At 37.2% G+C, this 16,972-nt stretch overlaps 1 protein-coding gene across 22 annotated transcripts in view; it reads right to left on the bottom strand.

Moving 5' to 3' along the window:
• NSUN3 (NOP2/Sun RNA methyltransferase 3) overlaps positions 1–16,972 on the bottom strand; it is a 203,361-nt gene that overhangs the window by 170,329 nt on the left and 16,060 nt on the right. For 19 of the 22 annotated variants that reach the window (XR_012514794.1, XR_012514792.1, XR_012514793.1 and 16 more), the window contains 2 exons: positions 10,815–10,969; positions 9,964–10,085 (listed from right to left, as the gene is read on the bottom strand). Coding sequence is in view for 11 of the 22 variants with exons in the window: in XM_003928330.4 (XP_003928379.1) it covers positions 9,964–10,085; positions 10,815–10,969 (277 nt within the window). In the remaining 11 variants the exon portion in view is untranslated. The other 3 variants (XM_074389171.1, XM_074389172.1, XM_074389175.1) reach the window with 3 other exon arrangements.

Genomic DNA, 16,972 nt, shown 5'->3' with positions numbered 1-16,972 from the left:
GGATCATCAAAGTCGTTTTCACAGCCACAGAAAGAAGATTCCGGGGAGGCAAAAGGAAAACAGAGCACTGAGATATAACTAAGAATGCTCCTACAACAAAGACGCACCTTTCCCTAGTCAAAAATAGCCAGGTCATCCTCTGCTGCATGAAATGGTCACTCTTTAGAAATCTTGAAACGTCAGTTCAAATGTTTTAAACAGAAAAAGGTTTGTTTTATGTGTGCCCATGTTTCTAATGCTTTAGTATACTTATTATACTGATTTGCTCAGTTTGGGTTTTTAAATATCCATTAAAAGCTTTTCAAATTATTAAGAAAAAAAGTGTTAAACTCTTGTTAACATCAGTGATATTTTACAAATTGAATAAACTATGGTGAGTTAATGAAATGCTTAAAGTATCATCTTATTTTGAAGACTGCTTTCTTCTAACATTAATCCATTGATAATCATTGCTCACCTGGAAAGATTCCAAAACTTCCTAATTATTTATTCCTAATGGCATTTTTTCTATGTTTGCTCTCTTGTGTCTACCTTCTATGTCTAATAATCTTTTTTAAAATAAATGTAATTGTGTCACTTCATTATTAGAAATACTTCAGTAGCTCTTCCACTGTGTGTGTGTGTATATATATATATATATATATACACACACATATATATACATATATATATACACATATATATACATATATATGTATATATATACATATATTTGCGCTAAATTATGGAATAAGCTATCCCCTCATCCCCTTAAACATGTTTCCATGCCAAGCATGTAAGGTGCAAAGCTCTCATTTTCTGACTAATAGCTAGTTGGAAGAGCTGATTGAGTCCCAAGATTTAGAAGTGGGACCGGAATAAAAAGCTTGCAATTGGGACTCAGGTCCAAATCATGTCCCTCAATTCAGCTTCATCACAGAGGCCTGGTTGGGGTTCAGGAGTGAGCTAACATGAAAGGTAGAACTGTCAAATCAGATTCACACAGACCAGAGCCCTTACCCACTATCAAGCTTTACTATTTAATAATAAGTTTAAGTATATAAGCAATCAAGTGGCACAAGAGAAGCAGAGAAAGATCTGGGACATCCAATGTAGCTCCCTAGGTCTTGATTCCAGTATTGGGTATGGGCTTTCTAACTCAGAATAGATGAATTCTCTAAACCATATTCACAGGTCACCTCACACATGGGGGAGCATTTAGGTTATGTCACAACATACCTTATGAAGTTGATACATGGTATCTCCAGGAAGCCATGCCTCATAAATCTATACAGATGCTGGGTTGTGTTTACCACAGGCAATCCTAACCAGGAACATTCTGCTCAAAGTATGCCACAAACAAGAAGTATCCTCTTAGCAAAACTCATTAGACTATTTACCAAGGAGGCCAATTATCTGTGTTTTTGAGAAGATTTAACTGGGTCACCTGCCTTCTTTCTTTCCTTAGGAGTATCCCCCTGGAAATCAAAAGAGAAATGGATCAAAGGCCAGCTGCTATAACTCCTTCCTAAAGAGTTATCAAGCACTTGCCTGGAATATTTAAAAAGTTGATCTTTTAATCTCCATTAGGATATATTTTTGTAACTATTTCTTGCATTTACCAGATTGTGTAAGGAAAGAGGAGTCTTAGATACTCCTAACTACCTGAATAAATGAAGGACTGGCATGCTTTCAAATACTAATGAATAATTGAAATGTTCATGATAAATTAAGTGGAAAAAGACATCAACTATATATCACTATGATGCCTATTACTCTATACACCATATGCATCCAAAGGTAATAATTATATATATATATATCTCCAGTATATTATACTCTATTATTATATTATTATACTTTAGTATAACTCTTTAGGAAGGAGTTATAGCAGCTGGCCTTTGATCCATTTCTTTTTTGATTTCCAGGGGGACACTCCTAAGAAAAGAAAGAAGGCAGGTGACCCAGTTAAATTATATTATTATACTTTAGTATAATAATATAATATAGTATAATAATATATAATAATATGCAGTATAATAAGTTTTCTTTCAATGGGTGGCTTATGTTCTTCTCTACATTTCTTCGTATTTTCCAAATGCTTTTTGAACCTATTACTTTCATGACGGAAAAATTATTAGACAAATCTCTTTAGTTTAAATATTTACCTGTTGTTCATTTTGTACTCCATCCTTAACAAGAACAAAGTTAGGCATCCTTCCCTCTATTCCCTCAGCACCCTAACTGTTCTCTCTATTACAGGTCTTACCACATTTTGTGATAATTGGCCTGAAGACCTTAAGAACAAGAATCATTTCCTACATATTTTAGAACTGCAATGCTTAGCTAAGTTCCCAGTACAAAGTAGATAATGTTAGGCTGGGTATGGTGGCTCATGCATGTAATCCCAGCACTCTGGGAGGCTGAGGCAGGTGGATTACCTGAGGCTGGGAGTTCGAGACCAGCCTGGCCAACATGGTGAAACCTTGTCTCTGTGAGAAATACAAAAGTAGTGGGGTATGGTGACACACACCTGTAAACCCAGCTACACGGAGGCTGAGGCATGGGCATAGCATTGCTTTAACCCAGGAGGCAGAGGTTGCAGTGAGCTGAGATCATGCCACTGCACTCCAGCCTGGGCAACAGAGTGAGACTTTCTCTCCAATAAATAAATAACTGTAGATAATGTTAATAAATTAATAAATACTGATGACATCTTATTTTCATGATTGTATTCTTATTGTCAGTACATATTTGAGACATACATTTTTGTGAAAGAAAATAATAGCTACAAATTATAGCTTTGGATGTCTCTTCAATCTGTAGTAGTAAGTAACAGTAATTCAATCTGTAGCAGTAAGCAATAGCAGTTTGCTTTGTTTTCTGGATGTCTCTTCAATCTGTAGCAGTAAGTAATAGTAATTCGATCTGTAGTAGAAAGTAATAGTAGTTTGCTTTTGTTTTCTGGATTCCAAACACATGATTAAGCATACAACGACAGTATGCAAAATGAACTGAATTATTAAAACTTTTAAAAGAAAACATATACATAGCTGAAGCAGTTGATCTTCCATTCTGATAGACCCATATATTCGAAGTTGATTTTTCCGATATAAACACATCAACTTCTGGTCACCGTGTTGGTGAATGATGAAGGCCATGATGCACAGTCACTAGGTATTCCTTATCTTAGCTCTACTGCAGCAGAGAATAGGTGTTCGTGATTTTTTAAAAAATGTTTCTTTCAAAACACAATTCTTGCTGTCAGAGTACCACTTTTTAAGGATTGTTATCTGGATGATTTATACAAATTTTCAAACCGTTATTGAATAATCTAAGCTTCCTTTCTCAATGAGTTCACAAATTGGATTTTACTTGTCAAGTAGTGAGAAAAGAAAACCAGAAGAGGTCAGTATTTCAAACATGATTGATTTTCTCCTAGGAAATAAATGACATGATACATTACTGCAATAAGTTACCCATGTTTTTGTTATAAATCATATTCCTCAGTTAATGCTTTCCCACCTAAAAATCATGTAAACTTCTCTTATATAACTATCATAGTCACTTTTCTAAAAAGACTACATATACATCATTTTCAGTACATTTTCCCACTTCATTTTTCTTAATTTATTTAAATACAAATGTGGCAAAATAATTTGATTATATAGTATGAATAGAAATAGCACATAACAGGAATGACTGGCTCAAAAATTATTTTGAGAAATATTAATAAAGGTATACTTTTAAGTGGCATTCCATTAATAGATTTGGCTTATATTCAATTATTCCTTTCATCCCTGCCCCTCATTCTTATCTCCTAAAAATAGTTTTGGGACTGATGTGTGAGAAAATTTTTATATAACTTTTATCTTTATGTTCCATAAATTCAATAGAAAATTCTAATTCTTCTGCTTCTATACAGATAAATCAAAGAGACTTTAAGAATGCAAAGAACTCATATGGTTTTGGGATCTTTCTGCTGTTATCACTGTACCTTCTAATAAGGTTTTTTCATTTAAAAAAATGGAAACAAGTTAGATTATTTTTTATCATTATATATAATTCTATGTATATTAATTTTTAAAATTAAGGAATATTACATATCTACTAATAGTTTTTTTTTTTTTTTTAAGTTTTAACATCAGGGCTGGGCACAGTGGTTTGTGCTTGTGGTCTCAGCACTTGGGAGGCCAAAGAAGGAGGATCACTTGGGGCCAGGAGTTCAAGACCAGCTTGGGGAATATAGTGATGTCCTCTCTGTACAAAACAATTTAAAAATTAACCAAGTGTGGTGGCATGTACCTGCAGTATCAGCTACTCAGGAAGCTGAGGTGGAAGGATCACTTGAACCCAGGAGATCAAGGCTGCAGTGAGCTATGATCGTACCCTGTTGCACTTTAGTCTGGAAGAGACAGCAAGACCCTTTCTCTAAAAATTTTAATATAAATAAAAAATAGAGAAATTAACATCAAAAAAATTCTATTAAATAAGACATTAATTTTCATTGATCGCATTCATAAAAATGTGTCAGATTAATACTCAGTTGTAGAGTATATGGTTATAGTATACTGTCTTTCCAAAAGTGAAAATTCTGAACACTGTGCAGACTGCTTATTATGTAACATAAATATAAATAATTTCTGGTAAAGTGACTGCATGCCTTCACATAGTCATAAAGGGGATAATTTTTTTTAATTGAAAAATAATTACTGAAAATTTATGGGGTATAATGTGATATCTTGGTCTATGTATACACTGTAGAAAGATTCAACCTAGTTAATTAGTGTATCTATTGCCTTACCAACTTGTCATTCTTTTGTGATAAGAATATTACAAATCTGTTCTTTTAGCAATTTTGAAATATACATCATTAACTGTGGTCACTATGCAGCACGATAGATCATTATAACTTACTCTTTCAGCCTAACTGAGAGTTTGCACCCTTTTATCAATGTCTTTCCTTTAACCATCCTTCCTTCACCCTCAGCCTCCAGTAACCACCTTTCTATGCTATTTCTATGAGGTCAACTCTTAGATGCCACATGGAAGTGAGATCATAAGGTATATTATCTTTTTGTCCCTGGCTTATTTCACTTAGCATAATGTCCTACAGCTCCACCTACGTTGAAGTAAATGACAGAACGTCCTTGTTTTTAAAGGCTTTATAAGTTCCCTTGTGTATAAAGTACTTTTGAGCGCCATATTTGTCAACAATGTACATACAAGTCTAGCCTTTGGCAAAACAGTACAATCAGAAAGTTTCCCTTATTTACCTCTTCACTATCTTTTCCACTCCTTTGTTCACATCTGAGTGCCATCTTCTGTCCACAATATGAGGCCAGACAATATTTGTTTACTTGCATTCTAACTGCTCTTTGCAAATGAAAATAAAGATCTGCAAACAATCCTTCATAGTTTGACTGAAACTCTTTACACATCAATGTGTTTACTCTCTTGCATGTTTGCATTTTAAAACCTTTTATCTCATATTGTGGAATAAAAGAATTGCCTTTTGTTAACAAAAGGTAATTCAATAACTAGCCGAGGAAAAGATCAGAAGACAGGCATGAGAAAATTCTAGGTAAGCGATATAGTGATAAAGCTATTTCTGATGATAAAATTGCTATGGTCTTTTTTTTTTTTCATGTTTTGACGTCAAGGGCAAGAGATAAAGAGAGATTGTGTCTGGTATTACCATTTTTTTTTTCTTTATCTTTTTAACCCCAAGACTTGTAGATGTCAGGAATTTGATCACTGTCTCTGCCTATACCTTGGATGTCTTGCTCTATCCACTTTCTCATCATAATCGCATAGCCAAGGGACTCAGAGTTTTGGCTGCTTCAAGTCACTGCAAACCTCTCTGACAGACCAGGAAGCAGAGGCAGGGAATGTAGAGCAGCTGCTGAAGGAAAAGAATGGGAGACGGCTGGTGCGACAGCGTTTCCCAGTCACGTATGATTACATGGAAACCTACATTCCCTGTGATGTCAGTTTTGTGCCCTGCCAAAACTGACATTTTTGCTACTAAAGTGATGTGCTACCAAAGCCATTCCTTTCGGGAAGTAAGATGGTGAAAGAGAGGAATGGCCACTACAGAAGAGCCTTCGTTGTTGGGACATGAGAAGGTGCCTATCTGGGCTTTATGCATGTGTATGATTTTGCAATGACGATTGAAATGCTATCTGATATTAAGAAAAGCTTATTAAATGATGAAAAATCTTAATTAAAACTATAACCATGTTTTGGCTATGTAAAAGCAATACCAATCGAAATAAATTGAGAATTGTTTTACATTTTTGCCTAATCACCATGTAGCACAATAACGATTACACTACTGTTTTTGTCATATTAACTGTGCTGTAAATTTAATTACAGCTATAAATTCTAAATACTCAACCCATGTAATATACTGGTTTTAAACAATTACTTATTCAGTCTCTCCTACATGCCAGGCACCAAATTATATGGTAGAATGAGAATACTAAAACAATCCCTGTTCACATGGGGCTTACAGTCTTGTCAAAGAGAGGCAAGTGCTAGATAACTGTGTAGCAGAGAAACTGACAATAAATATATCTTTAAATGAAGGTAAGAACATGGGGACAATATCTACCCCACTCCGAAGAAGTCAGGTAAGGCTTCAGTAAGGAGATGTCAGAGCTGATTCCTGAAGAATCAGTAGAGTTTGCCAGGAGAAAGGGAAGCGTAAATTAGAAGAACTCTCAAGCAAAAGGAACAGAAAATGCCCTGGTCTCAGGAATGAGACACTGTGTGGATTGCTGAGAAACTGCATGGTTGGAACAAAATGAGGAAGAGTCCTGAGACAGTGAGGCTGCTGAAGTAAGAAGGAGCCAGGTCAGAAGCGGACTTGAGTACTACACAACAGTGTGAAGCACTGCAGCCCTTCTAGAATTTGTCTAGCGAATCCTGGTTTTCACTGGAAAACCCCCAAATTAAAAAAAAGTGTGAAATTCTGCTGGTAACGGGGAACCATTGTAGGATTTCTGGAAGGATAACTGACAGGATACGGTTTACATTTCAGATGCATCGCTGGCTCCACTGCGGAGAATCAAGTGGTACAGCTCACAGCTGGAGACAGGCAGGGCAGCTCGGGGCCAGGTAAAATCATGTCGCGACAGTGCTGGTGGCTTACGTTAGGCTACTCAGGATGGAGAGAGCTGGATGAACTTGAGACACATGTAACAGGTACAACTGAGATGTCTTAGTGATTGATTGACAATGTGAGAAAGAGGGAAGTCGGAGACAGATTCCTGACTTAGGCAAATATATGGTGGTGTGGCATTTACTAAAATGGAGAAGAGAGGGGATAGAGGCAGATTGGTGAGGTTTGTGTTTTGATTTTTTGTTTTGTCGATTTGGTGAGGATTACTTTCCCTAAGAGAGAATTAGAAACTATGAGTTTTATCTTAATTATTTGAGTTTTATGTTTCTGGAGATCTCAGATAGTTAACTGAATATATAGGTCTGAGGCTAAGAGAAAGATCTGAGCTTAGACACCTATTTGGAAGATAGTCTAAGCTCACATATTGGGAGATACCAGTTGAAGTTATCAGATAGAGAAAAGGATCAACATCAGTAAGCTAAAGAAATTCAAAATTTATGGGATGAGTTCATGAAGAGCAAGTTAAAAGATATATGAAGAAGGCATAACTGAGAAGTAGGGAGAACCAGGAAAGCCTGTGATCACAAATGTCAAGGGAAGAGAATATTTTAAAAGGGAGCAAGCAGGAAACAGAGTCCAGCGCAGCAGGGAGCATAAACTGGTAGAGAGCCTTTCTGGAGAACGATCCAACACAGCTACTAAAATATTTGATCCTCAGTTCTACTTCTCAATATTTAATTTTTAAAAAACACTAGTAGACCTGTCTGATGAGATAAATTAGTTTATAAAAGTAAAAAATAGGTTAAAAAAAAGAAACAATGTAAATATCCAGAAATAGAAGACTAAAAAGGAATACAATAGATCCTCTTGAATATCTCACATAATTTAAAGAGAAAAAAGTAGAAATACATGGAAAAAACTAAGAAATATTTAGTAAAAAAAAAAAAAGACCATGTAACAGAAGAATATACACATCATGATAAAACAGTTATTTTAAAATGTATTTCACTATATACAGATACTTGTAAGAAAGGACACAGAAAAAGTGTAGAAGTGTATACACCAAACGTAAATCCAATAGTTAACTCTAAGAAGAAAACTGCTATTTGGCTGGGCATGTGGCCAACAAGGCCTTTTGCTTCATTTGTATTATTTGATTTTTTTTTTTACACTGAAAATGGTTCCATGTATTACCTGTATAATTAAAAATATATTTTAAAAATTCTAAAAATTTTAAAAATGAATAGATCTTTAATAACGTTAAAAAGAACAAGTTTGGAAGAGTAAAGGAAACAGAAGAGAAAATATAATTGAGACAAAATGGGAGGAAAAACAGTAGACAGAATATCACAGAAAACCTGGTAATAAACAGAAAGAAAAGGAAGTCAGGGGAATATTTGTCTGGAGACAGATAAGAAAAATAACATTCTCAGGAAGCCTGTTTGCTTACTTATTGTTTTTAAAAAAATGGAGATCACAATGTTAATAAGTCATCACAAGATTTAGTATCTGTTACAGGTATAAGGAATAACAATGGTAACACCAGTGTAGCAGGAATAATTAAGAAGCCGAGGCTGGGCATGATGCCTTATGCCTATAATCCCAGCACTTTGGGGGCCAAGGTGGGTAGATCACTTAAGCAGGAGTTCAAGACTAGCCTGGTCAACATAGTGAAACCTCATCTCTACAAAAAATACAAAAATTAGTCGTGTGTGGTGGTGGACACCTGTAATCCCAGCCACTTGGGAGGCTGAGGCACAAGAATTGCTTGAACCCAGGAGGCTGAAGTTTCAGTGAGCCGGGATCAAACCACTGTACTCCAGCCTGGATGACAGAACAAGATTCTATCTCCAAAAAAAAAAAAAAAAGAAGAAGAAGCCAGATCAATATACATTAGGTGAGAAAAATGATTTAGAGAAGGATCTAGGTCATCTCAAAGCTATAACCCAAAGGGCAAAAGAGAAAAGTGGCATAAAGTTTTCAAAATACCTTAGTGTTACATGAAAGGTGGACTTCAGAGATATACAAACCAATGGTCTAACTGCTGGATGAGAAATGTTTAGAAAAGCCTTCTGGTAAGTACTACAAAGAATCACCATGATGAGCTGAGACATAATCTGATACAAAGCTATATATTCGTATTGGTTATAACATTTAGGTAACAGTATATGTTCATTGCTGTGTATCAGAAGTTGGAAATGCTTACTGTCATTCGTACTCTTTCTACATGCAAAAGGTAATGAGTGATAAGGCACCATTTAATTGTATTTTAAATATTATAGATAATTTTTGCTTAGCATTAAACAGGAAGAATTATATGGGAGTATGGTATATGTCAAAATAAGTGTTGGAACCCAAACAATTAACATTTCAAAATGGCTCTGCTATTTAGGAAACCAAATATTCAGTGTCCAGGTCCTTCTGGAAAATTCTCAGAGAAGAGATAAGTGCTAACAACTAGCTACTACTTGTGAGAAACTAATTCATGTGGACCATTAACAAAACATGCATCCTGATTCAAAGCTATTCTTAAGGAGCTACTCAGATTCAGGTAAAAAACAGCGCTATGAACCCCCAGGCTTGGGTCCCAGTGAGCAAACAACTTTGAACCACAGTAAAATCTATGCCCTTTAAAAGACAACAGACAGCAATACTACATTTCACTGGCGGTGGGGGAGCGGGAGGATGGGCGAAGAGCTGAAGGGGAAGAAGTTGGGAGTTCTTTGAGTGCAGCCTTTGGAGGAATAATCACTGACACCTACACAGCAAGCCCTCCATTTGGGGGCTTGACATGTTCTGTCACACCTGTTTAAATTATATCAGACACCAAAATGCACTTTTGTATTAACAGTCCTTACCTTAAGAGTTCTATCTGTAGAAGAGGCAACTTCCTCCTTTGACTTATCCTGCAAGATGCCTTCTGAGAATCAGAGGAAAATAACCAGCTTCGATCATTCGAACACGGAGCATCCACTAACACCTATAGAAAAAAAAGACAAGTGATCCAAATATGCACTGACAATCTATTCTCAGGCACGAAATAGAGAAGTTTTGTAAAATATGGCAAATAAATGAAAACCTTTCCTTTTTAACTGAAAATACACCACAGTAAGTTTTTTCTTACATTTCCTCACTAATGCTTTTCAGAAAAACTTACCATGTACTTTCAGTGTTTGTTTTGGGGGGCTTGGGATGGGAGAATCCCAGTTTACTATTTCTACTAATGCTATTTGATATCCTTGACAACCACAGCAAAAACTTACACAAAGTTACTCACTGTAATCAGATATTAATATATTTCTGAATTCTCAGCACCTAGACTTCTAAGAACTAATATTTCAATTTCAGCTTACTGAAATGACCTCTTTTTCTTCAACTGTCATAGTCTGATGTGAAATGTTACTGAATTAGAGCAACACAGTGCACATGTTTGTGTGCTGATCCAAATAATATATTTTCCTGAGTACCTTTGAGTTACCTGGCAATATAAAACATTCTATAATCCCCAATCCCAGAGTTACTGCTTTCTTTGAACCATGCTGACCATCAAATGAAAACTGCTTCCATGTTCACTTTATCAAAATTTTCCAGGGTACTGAGAAACTGTATCAGGTTATGTCTGAGAACAGATCGAAAATAACAACTACATAGCAATGTACTAGTGGTATCATTGGGCGTCCATCAGTTTGTCACAATGTAATAAAAGTACCTTGTCAAACATTTCAGGCTGGGCATCTCCCATTTTTCTGCCATCCAATTCAGACACTTTAATTACATTTATCAAAGGCTGTGGGATGAAAGATTCTAACGTCTGCCTCAGCCACCTGAATCTCAGACTATCATATTCATTACAATGAAGATAACCTAAATAAAAAGGATTAAAAAGTTTCAGATGAAGGCAATGGAACTGTTAAATTTCTACTTTTCAGCAAATACATTTCAGGAAGAAATTAACTCATCATAATTATGGAGAAATAGGGCTCAGAGGTAAACAATATAATTTTCTTATGCTTTAAAAACAAATACAGATGTGTATGTATAGATACACATACTTACTACATTAAACATTTACAATAGTCATGCCTACACAGTCTCTCAGAATCTCTCAGCATTTGCTACACCAAGTTTAATTTTATTAGAGGCAAAACCTATAAAGAATTATAGATTCCTATAGACATGTTACACAACCAATACCTCAGACACAGTTCTCACGCTAAATAACTAACTCTTAAGAGTAAACACAGGTGGTAATTCAGGTGCAAGATGATGAGACTCACATTGAGGCAGATGCAGGAACTGTCCTGGCTTAAAAGCCTCCTGTCTCACAGGAACCATCATTTCTTTTAACAAGTCCACAGGCTTTCAGTGTCTCCACAGGGACATGCCCAGTCCTAAGAATCACTGCACTCAGAAGACCCAAAGCATGGCATCTCTATAAGGTCTCTAGGGGTTATTTATTCTTTCTCCCAGCCCACATACAGTTTACCAATCAGGGCCATTTTTATCATAAGCAATCTTGCCTAGAAACACGGGGCCAATCTCTGTCAGGTTACCAAGGAAACAACACTAGAGAACTAACTGAACATTAAATTTTAGTGTAGAAGGGAAAAAAAAATTTGTAAAGTCTTTGTTCAAATACACATATACATACACACATATATACATACATATATATATACACACACACATATATATACACACACACACATATATATATACAGTTGTTTTCTTTTGTCATTCCACTGTTAAAAAGTAAAAATAAAAAAAAATAAAAAAAATAAAAAACTTTTAATGACTTCCTATCATCCACTGAATAAAGTTCAAAGGCAAAGCCTTTAAATCAAGGTCCATAGTAGCCAGACCTCAGGACAGTCTCTCCATTTTAATCTCCCGCCAGTTCCCCAGTATACTCTGTGCTCTACCATCACATTCCATTTGATGGAATAGTCCATCAAACTTGAAGGACTATTCCATTTCCAAAACATACTCTGTACTTCTCTTTCTCATCTCATATCAGAGGTGTTTCTGAGCATGGCTTACCTTCACTACTACCAGGGCTCCGTATTTCTTTTCTTTTCTTTTCTTTTCTTTTCGAGATGCAGTCTCGCTGTTGCCCAGGCTGCAGTGTCGTGCCATGATTTCCACTCACTGCAATCTCTGACTCCCAAGTTCAAGCAATCCTCAGCCTCAGCCTGAGAATCAGGCTGCCTCAACCTCCCAAGTAGCTGGAATTACAGGTGTGCATCACCATGCCTGGCTAATTTTTATATTTTTAGTAGACACAGGGTTTTGCCATGTTAGCAGCCTGGTCTGGAACTCCTGACTCCAGATGACCTACTTGCCTCGGCCTCCCAAAGTGCTGGGATTACAGGTGTGAGCCACCACACCTGGCCCAGGGCTCCATATTTATCTACAGGGAAGGAGCTCAGGAGATGCCATCACTTTTGTTGGGCATAAAAGTAGAAAATCATCTAAAAGCACATCTGCACAGCTAGTTTTCATGTTCATTTTGGGTGTCTTTTGGAGGACTCACTAATGGAAATTAAATAGGTCTCTAAAAGCCCTTGTCTTATCCTGAAATCACTAGAAAACAATATAAGACAAAAGTTCATAGTATGGAGAAAGACCAATTCTAAGGAAGCAAAAGTGAGAGAAAAAAGGAAGTAAATCATGGAAGGCGCGTGACACATACAGGAGGATTTGTAATCAAGCTGCCCACAGCTTTGCTTAGTCTCTCAGGGTATCGCTACAGCTTGAAATTACAGAGCCTTGGAAGGAGCGGAGTGTTACTGGAGCAAGGAGGAAGAACAATATGCTGGCCGCTTTTTGTCTCATTCTCTCACTAAAGTCCATACCAAGAGCTGATCATTTCCACCTACTTTGAGGTTGTGTACCTGGCCCCTTCAGGCAACTGCTAAGAAAACCAGACAGTACCAAGGCCTGGTATTGCAAGCGCACAGGTGAGATGACCTCTGCTTGTCAGCTGACACTCATCAGAAAGCTCTTCAATTTGTGGCAGTGGTGGCATCAGCAGCTGACAGCTGCGCGAATGGCATGAGCCTTTGCTAGGGTTTCTCCAGTCTCCAGAAGCAACTCAAGTGGCTCCAGCCACGAGGTGAGGGATGAGAGTAAAGATGAAGCCAAACACATCTGTAGTGATGCATAGGTTGGGTCCGCAAGATAACCCCCAAAATTCACCCCCTACCATTGTTCACCACGGCCTATCAAATACTAAGGACCTCAGAGGAAAGAATCAGGTCCTTACTCATCTTTCATTCAATTCCCCTCTTTTTCTAATTTAAATATTTTACATTCTATTTTGACTTTTTTAGTGTAACTCAAAAGACTTTTAACATGCACATTAAGAAAAATCTAGATCTAAGCTAAGGCAATTTTCACCAACTCTACTAAAAGTTATAAGAATCTTGTCATACTCTTGCTTCAGATGCTATTGTTATTGTTTATGTAGGTTTTCTTTGGACTTACAGTTTTTAACCCCACAAAACATGATCATGGTCTTTTATACCCAATGATTTTTAGACTTTCCCCACATAATATCCTACCTTTGCTCTTCAATGTTTTTGTAACTCCTATCTTCCATCTTGGATGGCTTTCTTTGTTCCTGAGGTACATCCTTTAGAATTACTGGTGACAAACTCTTAATCTCTATTTCTCTATTTCACTTTTGCTCTTCAGGAGCATATTTTGACTGAATATATTTCTGGATTGATAGTCATCTTTTACATTCCTTTGAATGCCGGTTCCTCTTATTACTCTCAAGTGCTAACCCTCTGTCTGTTGTTCCTTTGAAGGTAAGCTCTCCATTCTTTCTAGTTGCTATTAAGGTCTTCTCTTTATTTTCAGTGTTCTGCAATTTCACTATAATGATTTCAAAGGGTACTTTCTCTCCTCCCCCAGCATCAAAGTGGAAGACAGACAGCTTTCCTTGCAGTCATTTGAAGAGGACAATTTCTTCCTGGTTTACCTTCTATGGTGGGTATAGCACGTTGAGTCCCAGCTTGATGTAAGTCAATCTTCTATTAGATGCTCTGCTTGGGTAGGCTCTGGCTTTGTTTTTTACTTCTTCACTCTCGTGAAGCAATAAAAAACATGTATGTTTTTCATGTTAAGCAAATGTTCTCAAGTCAAAAGCCAGCTTCAGTACACAATTTACCTTTAAGGTTCCCACTCTCTCTTAGATTTTGGCCACTAAGTATTTAAAGATAATTGATGCATTAAAAAAAATTTTAATATTGTATCCTACATTTTTAGTTATTTACTTAAGGGGGGATTGGTTAGGGTACCCAGTCTGTCAAACCACAGGAAAGTCTTCATCATTTCTATATCCCTTCCCTCTATACACATGCCATCCAATGCCTTGCACATAGTATGTGCACACTAACTGCAGATGACTTGATTAAAGCATGGCATTATAATAACAAATATTTAAATCATTACAACTGAAAATCAGGGCAGCTTTTCATTAAATTATATATAGCTTTAGTCGAGATTCTCAAGTCAGCATTTTAAAATAGCTTCCAGCAGAATTACTGCTTTACGCTATATTACTATTGTGCTTAGATGTAGATTTTATTTGAAATGGTCTTAGGTTGATTAAACCTTTTAAAAATATAAAATATAAAGTGTCATAATGCAAGTTTCATAGATATACTAACATTTAATACATTAAGACAATTAATTCTGTGTTTAAATGGTGAAAAGCAAACCAAATCTTAATTTTTTATCTAAACAGGAAAAGGGGTGAATTTAACAAATTCTTGAGGATTCAGCATCTGTACATGGCAATCTTTGGTCCAAGGAAAGAAACTGAAATTTGATGTTTCATTCATTCATTTATTTTAGTAGACCTAACTTAAAAACAATAATCTTGCCTTATTTCCAGTTTTTCCAATTATTCTTTGGAGCCATAATCTATAATTTATTATCATTTTCTATGTTCCTCTCAATATTATAATAGGAATAATGATACTGTCCTATATCCTAAAGTGTTAGGGGGCAGCAAATCCATGTGGGTCTGCAGCAACTTCAATTCTCGCCTCCTCAGAGGAAAGAATTCGACTGAGGGGCATAAGGCAGAAAAAGAGATCAAGGCAAGTTTCAGAGCAGAAGTGAAAGAATGCCGTGCCACGCCGCGCCATGCTATGTTTGAGATGGAGTCTCCCTCTGTCGCCCAGGCTGGAGTACAGTGGCACAATTTCGGCTCACTGCAATCTCCACCTCCTGGATTCAAGCGATTCTCCTGCCTCATCCTACCAAGAAGCTGGGACTACAGGCGCGTGCCACCTTGCCCGACTAATTTTTTGTATTGTTAGTAGAGACGAAGTTTCACCATGTTAGCATGGATGGTCTCAATCTCCTGACCTCATGATCCACTCACCTCAGCCTCCCAAAGTGCTGGGATTACAGATGTGAGACACCACACCTGGTCCTGGAAGTTTATTAAAAAGCTTTAGAGCAGGAAAGAAAGGACAGTTCACTTGGACGAGACCCACGTGAGCACTTTAGAGGTCAAGTGCCCCGTTGAACCTTAATCCTAGGACTTTATATGCTGGCCCACTTCCAGCATCTTGCAGCCCTCTTACTTCATTCTACTTAAGGGTGAGTTGCCCACAAGCACGATGCCCTCCTTACACTTGTAAGGTGAGCACATGTAGTGTGTTTAGAAACTTGCACACATGCTCACCTGAGGCTTTCTTCCCTTTTCTAGTAGAATAACCCCGGAAGGTCATACTCTGCCATTTTGTCTCTTGATGTACATGCTTCAGCTCACTCGCCTAATTCCTAAGATTTTAATGGAAGCCGATTACCAATTTCAAATGTTTTTATCTGTTTGGGAAATTGCCTTTCCCTGGCGCCTGCAATGAATTATCACTTGACTGTGACAATTGTGGAGCATCAGGAAATTGCCTCTTCCTGGCACTGGTGCCCATTATCATTTTTAGAGAGGCAGTGTGACAACTGCCAAGTCATCCCTGATGGTGGCCTGACACTCCTGGCAGGTGAGAGTTAGCCCTCTCCTGCCCCACTCAGGTATTACCACCTGTAAAAAAAAAAGTGCAGCAAAGGATAATGGTAAGTTTCTTTAAATTTACCTGAAAGCAATGTTACAAACTCGCCAAAGAACAAAATGGTAATAACGAATTTGTTAAAATGTGGTTGACATTAGATTCAAATGCACTTGAGATTAGAACTACTTTGAGGTTATGGTTTATTAAGAACTTGTTATGGACTAGGCACAGTGCTATTTGCTGCAGGCACAAAGATAAATAAGAATCTGGGCCAGGCATGCTGGCTCAGGCCTGTAACCAGCACTTTGGGAGGCCAAAGCAGGTGGATCACTTGAGGTCAGGAGTTTGAGACCAGCCTGGCCAACACAGTGAAACCCCATTTCCACCAAAAATACAAAAATTAGGCAGGTGTGGTGGCATGCACCTATAATCCTAGTTTCTCATGAGGGTGAGGCATGAGAATTACTTAAACCCAGCAGGCAGAGATTGCAGCGAGCCAAGATCTCACCATTGCACCCCACCCTGAATGACAGAGTGAGACTCTGTTGCAAAAAAAAAAAAAAACAAAAAGGATCTGTCCCTATGCTCCAGAAGACTAACAGAGGATGCTACACAAGTCAGCACCTGTGTATTACTGGGAGACCCTGGAATAGTCAATAGCACAACTACAACAATGAAAACTTGAGTTCAGATCCCAGCTCTGCTACTTACCTTAGGCAATTTAGGACTCCTGGTCTCAGTTAAACCTTTAAAATGGGAATAATAAAACCCAACTCACAGAGTTGGAGAGTTAAATAATGGTCACCAGTGATAGTCACAGTTTCTCAGAGCCTAGGAC

Source organism: Saimiri boliviensis, chromosome 18 (genome assembly GCF_048565385.1).
Source record: "Saimiri boliviensis isolate mSaiBol1 chromosome 18, mSaiBol1.pri, whole genome shotgun sequence".
In the NCBI taxonomy this organism is placed as follows: domain Eukaryota; kingdom Metazoa; phylum Chordata; class Mammalia; order Primates; family Cebidae; genus Saimiri; species Saimiri boliviensis.
Note: the sequence above shows the minus strand (reverse complement) of the source record. Positions and strands in the feature narration are given on the sequence as shown.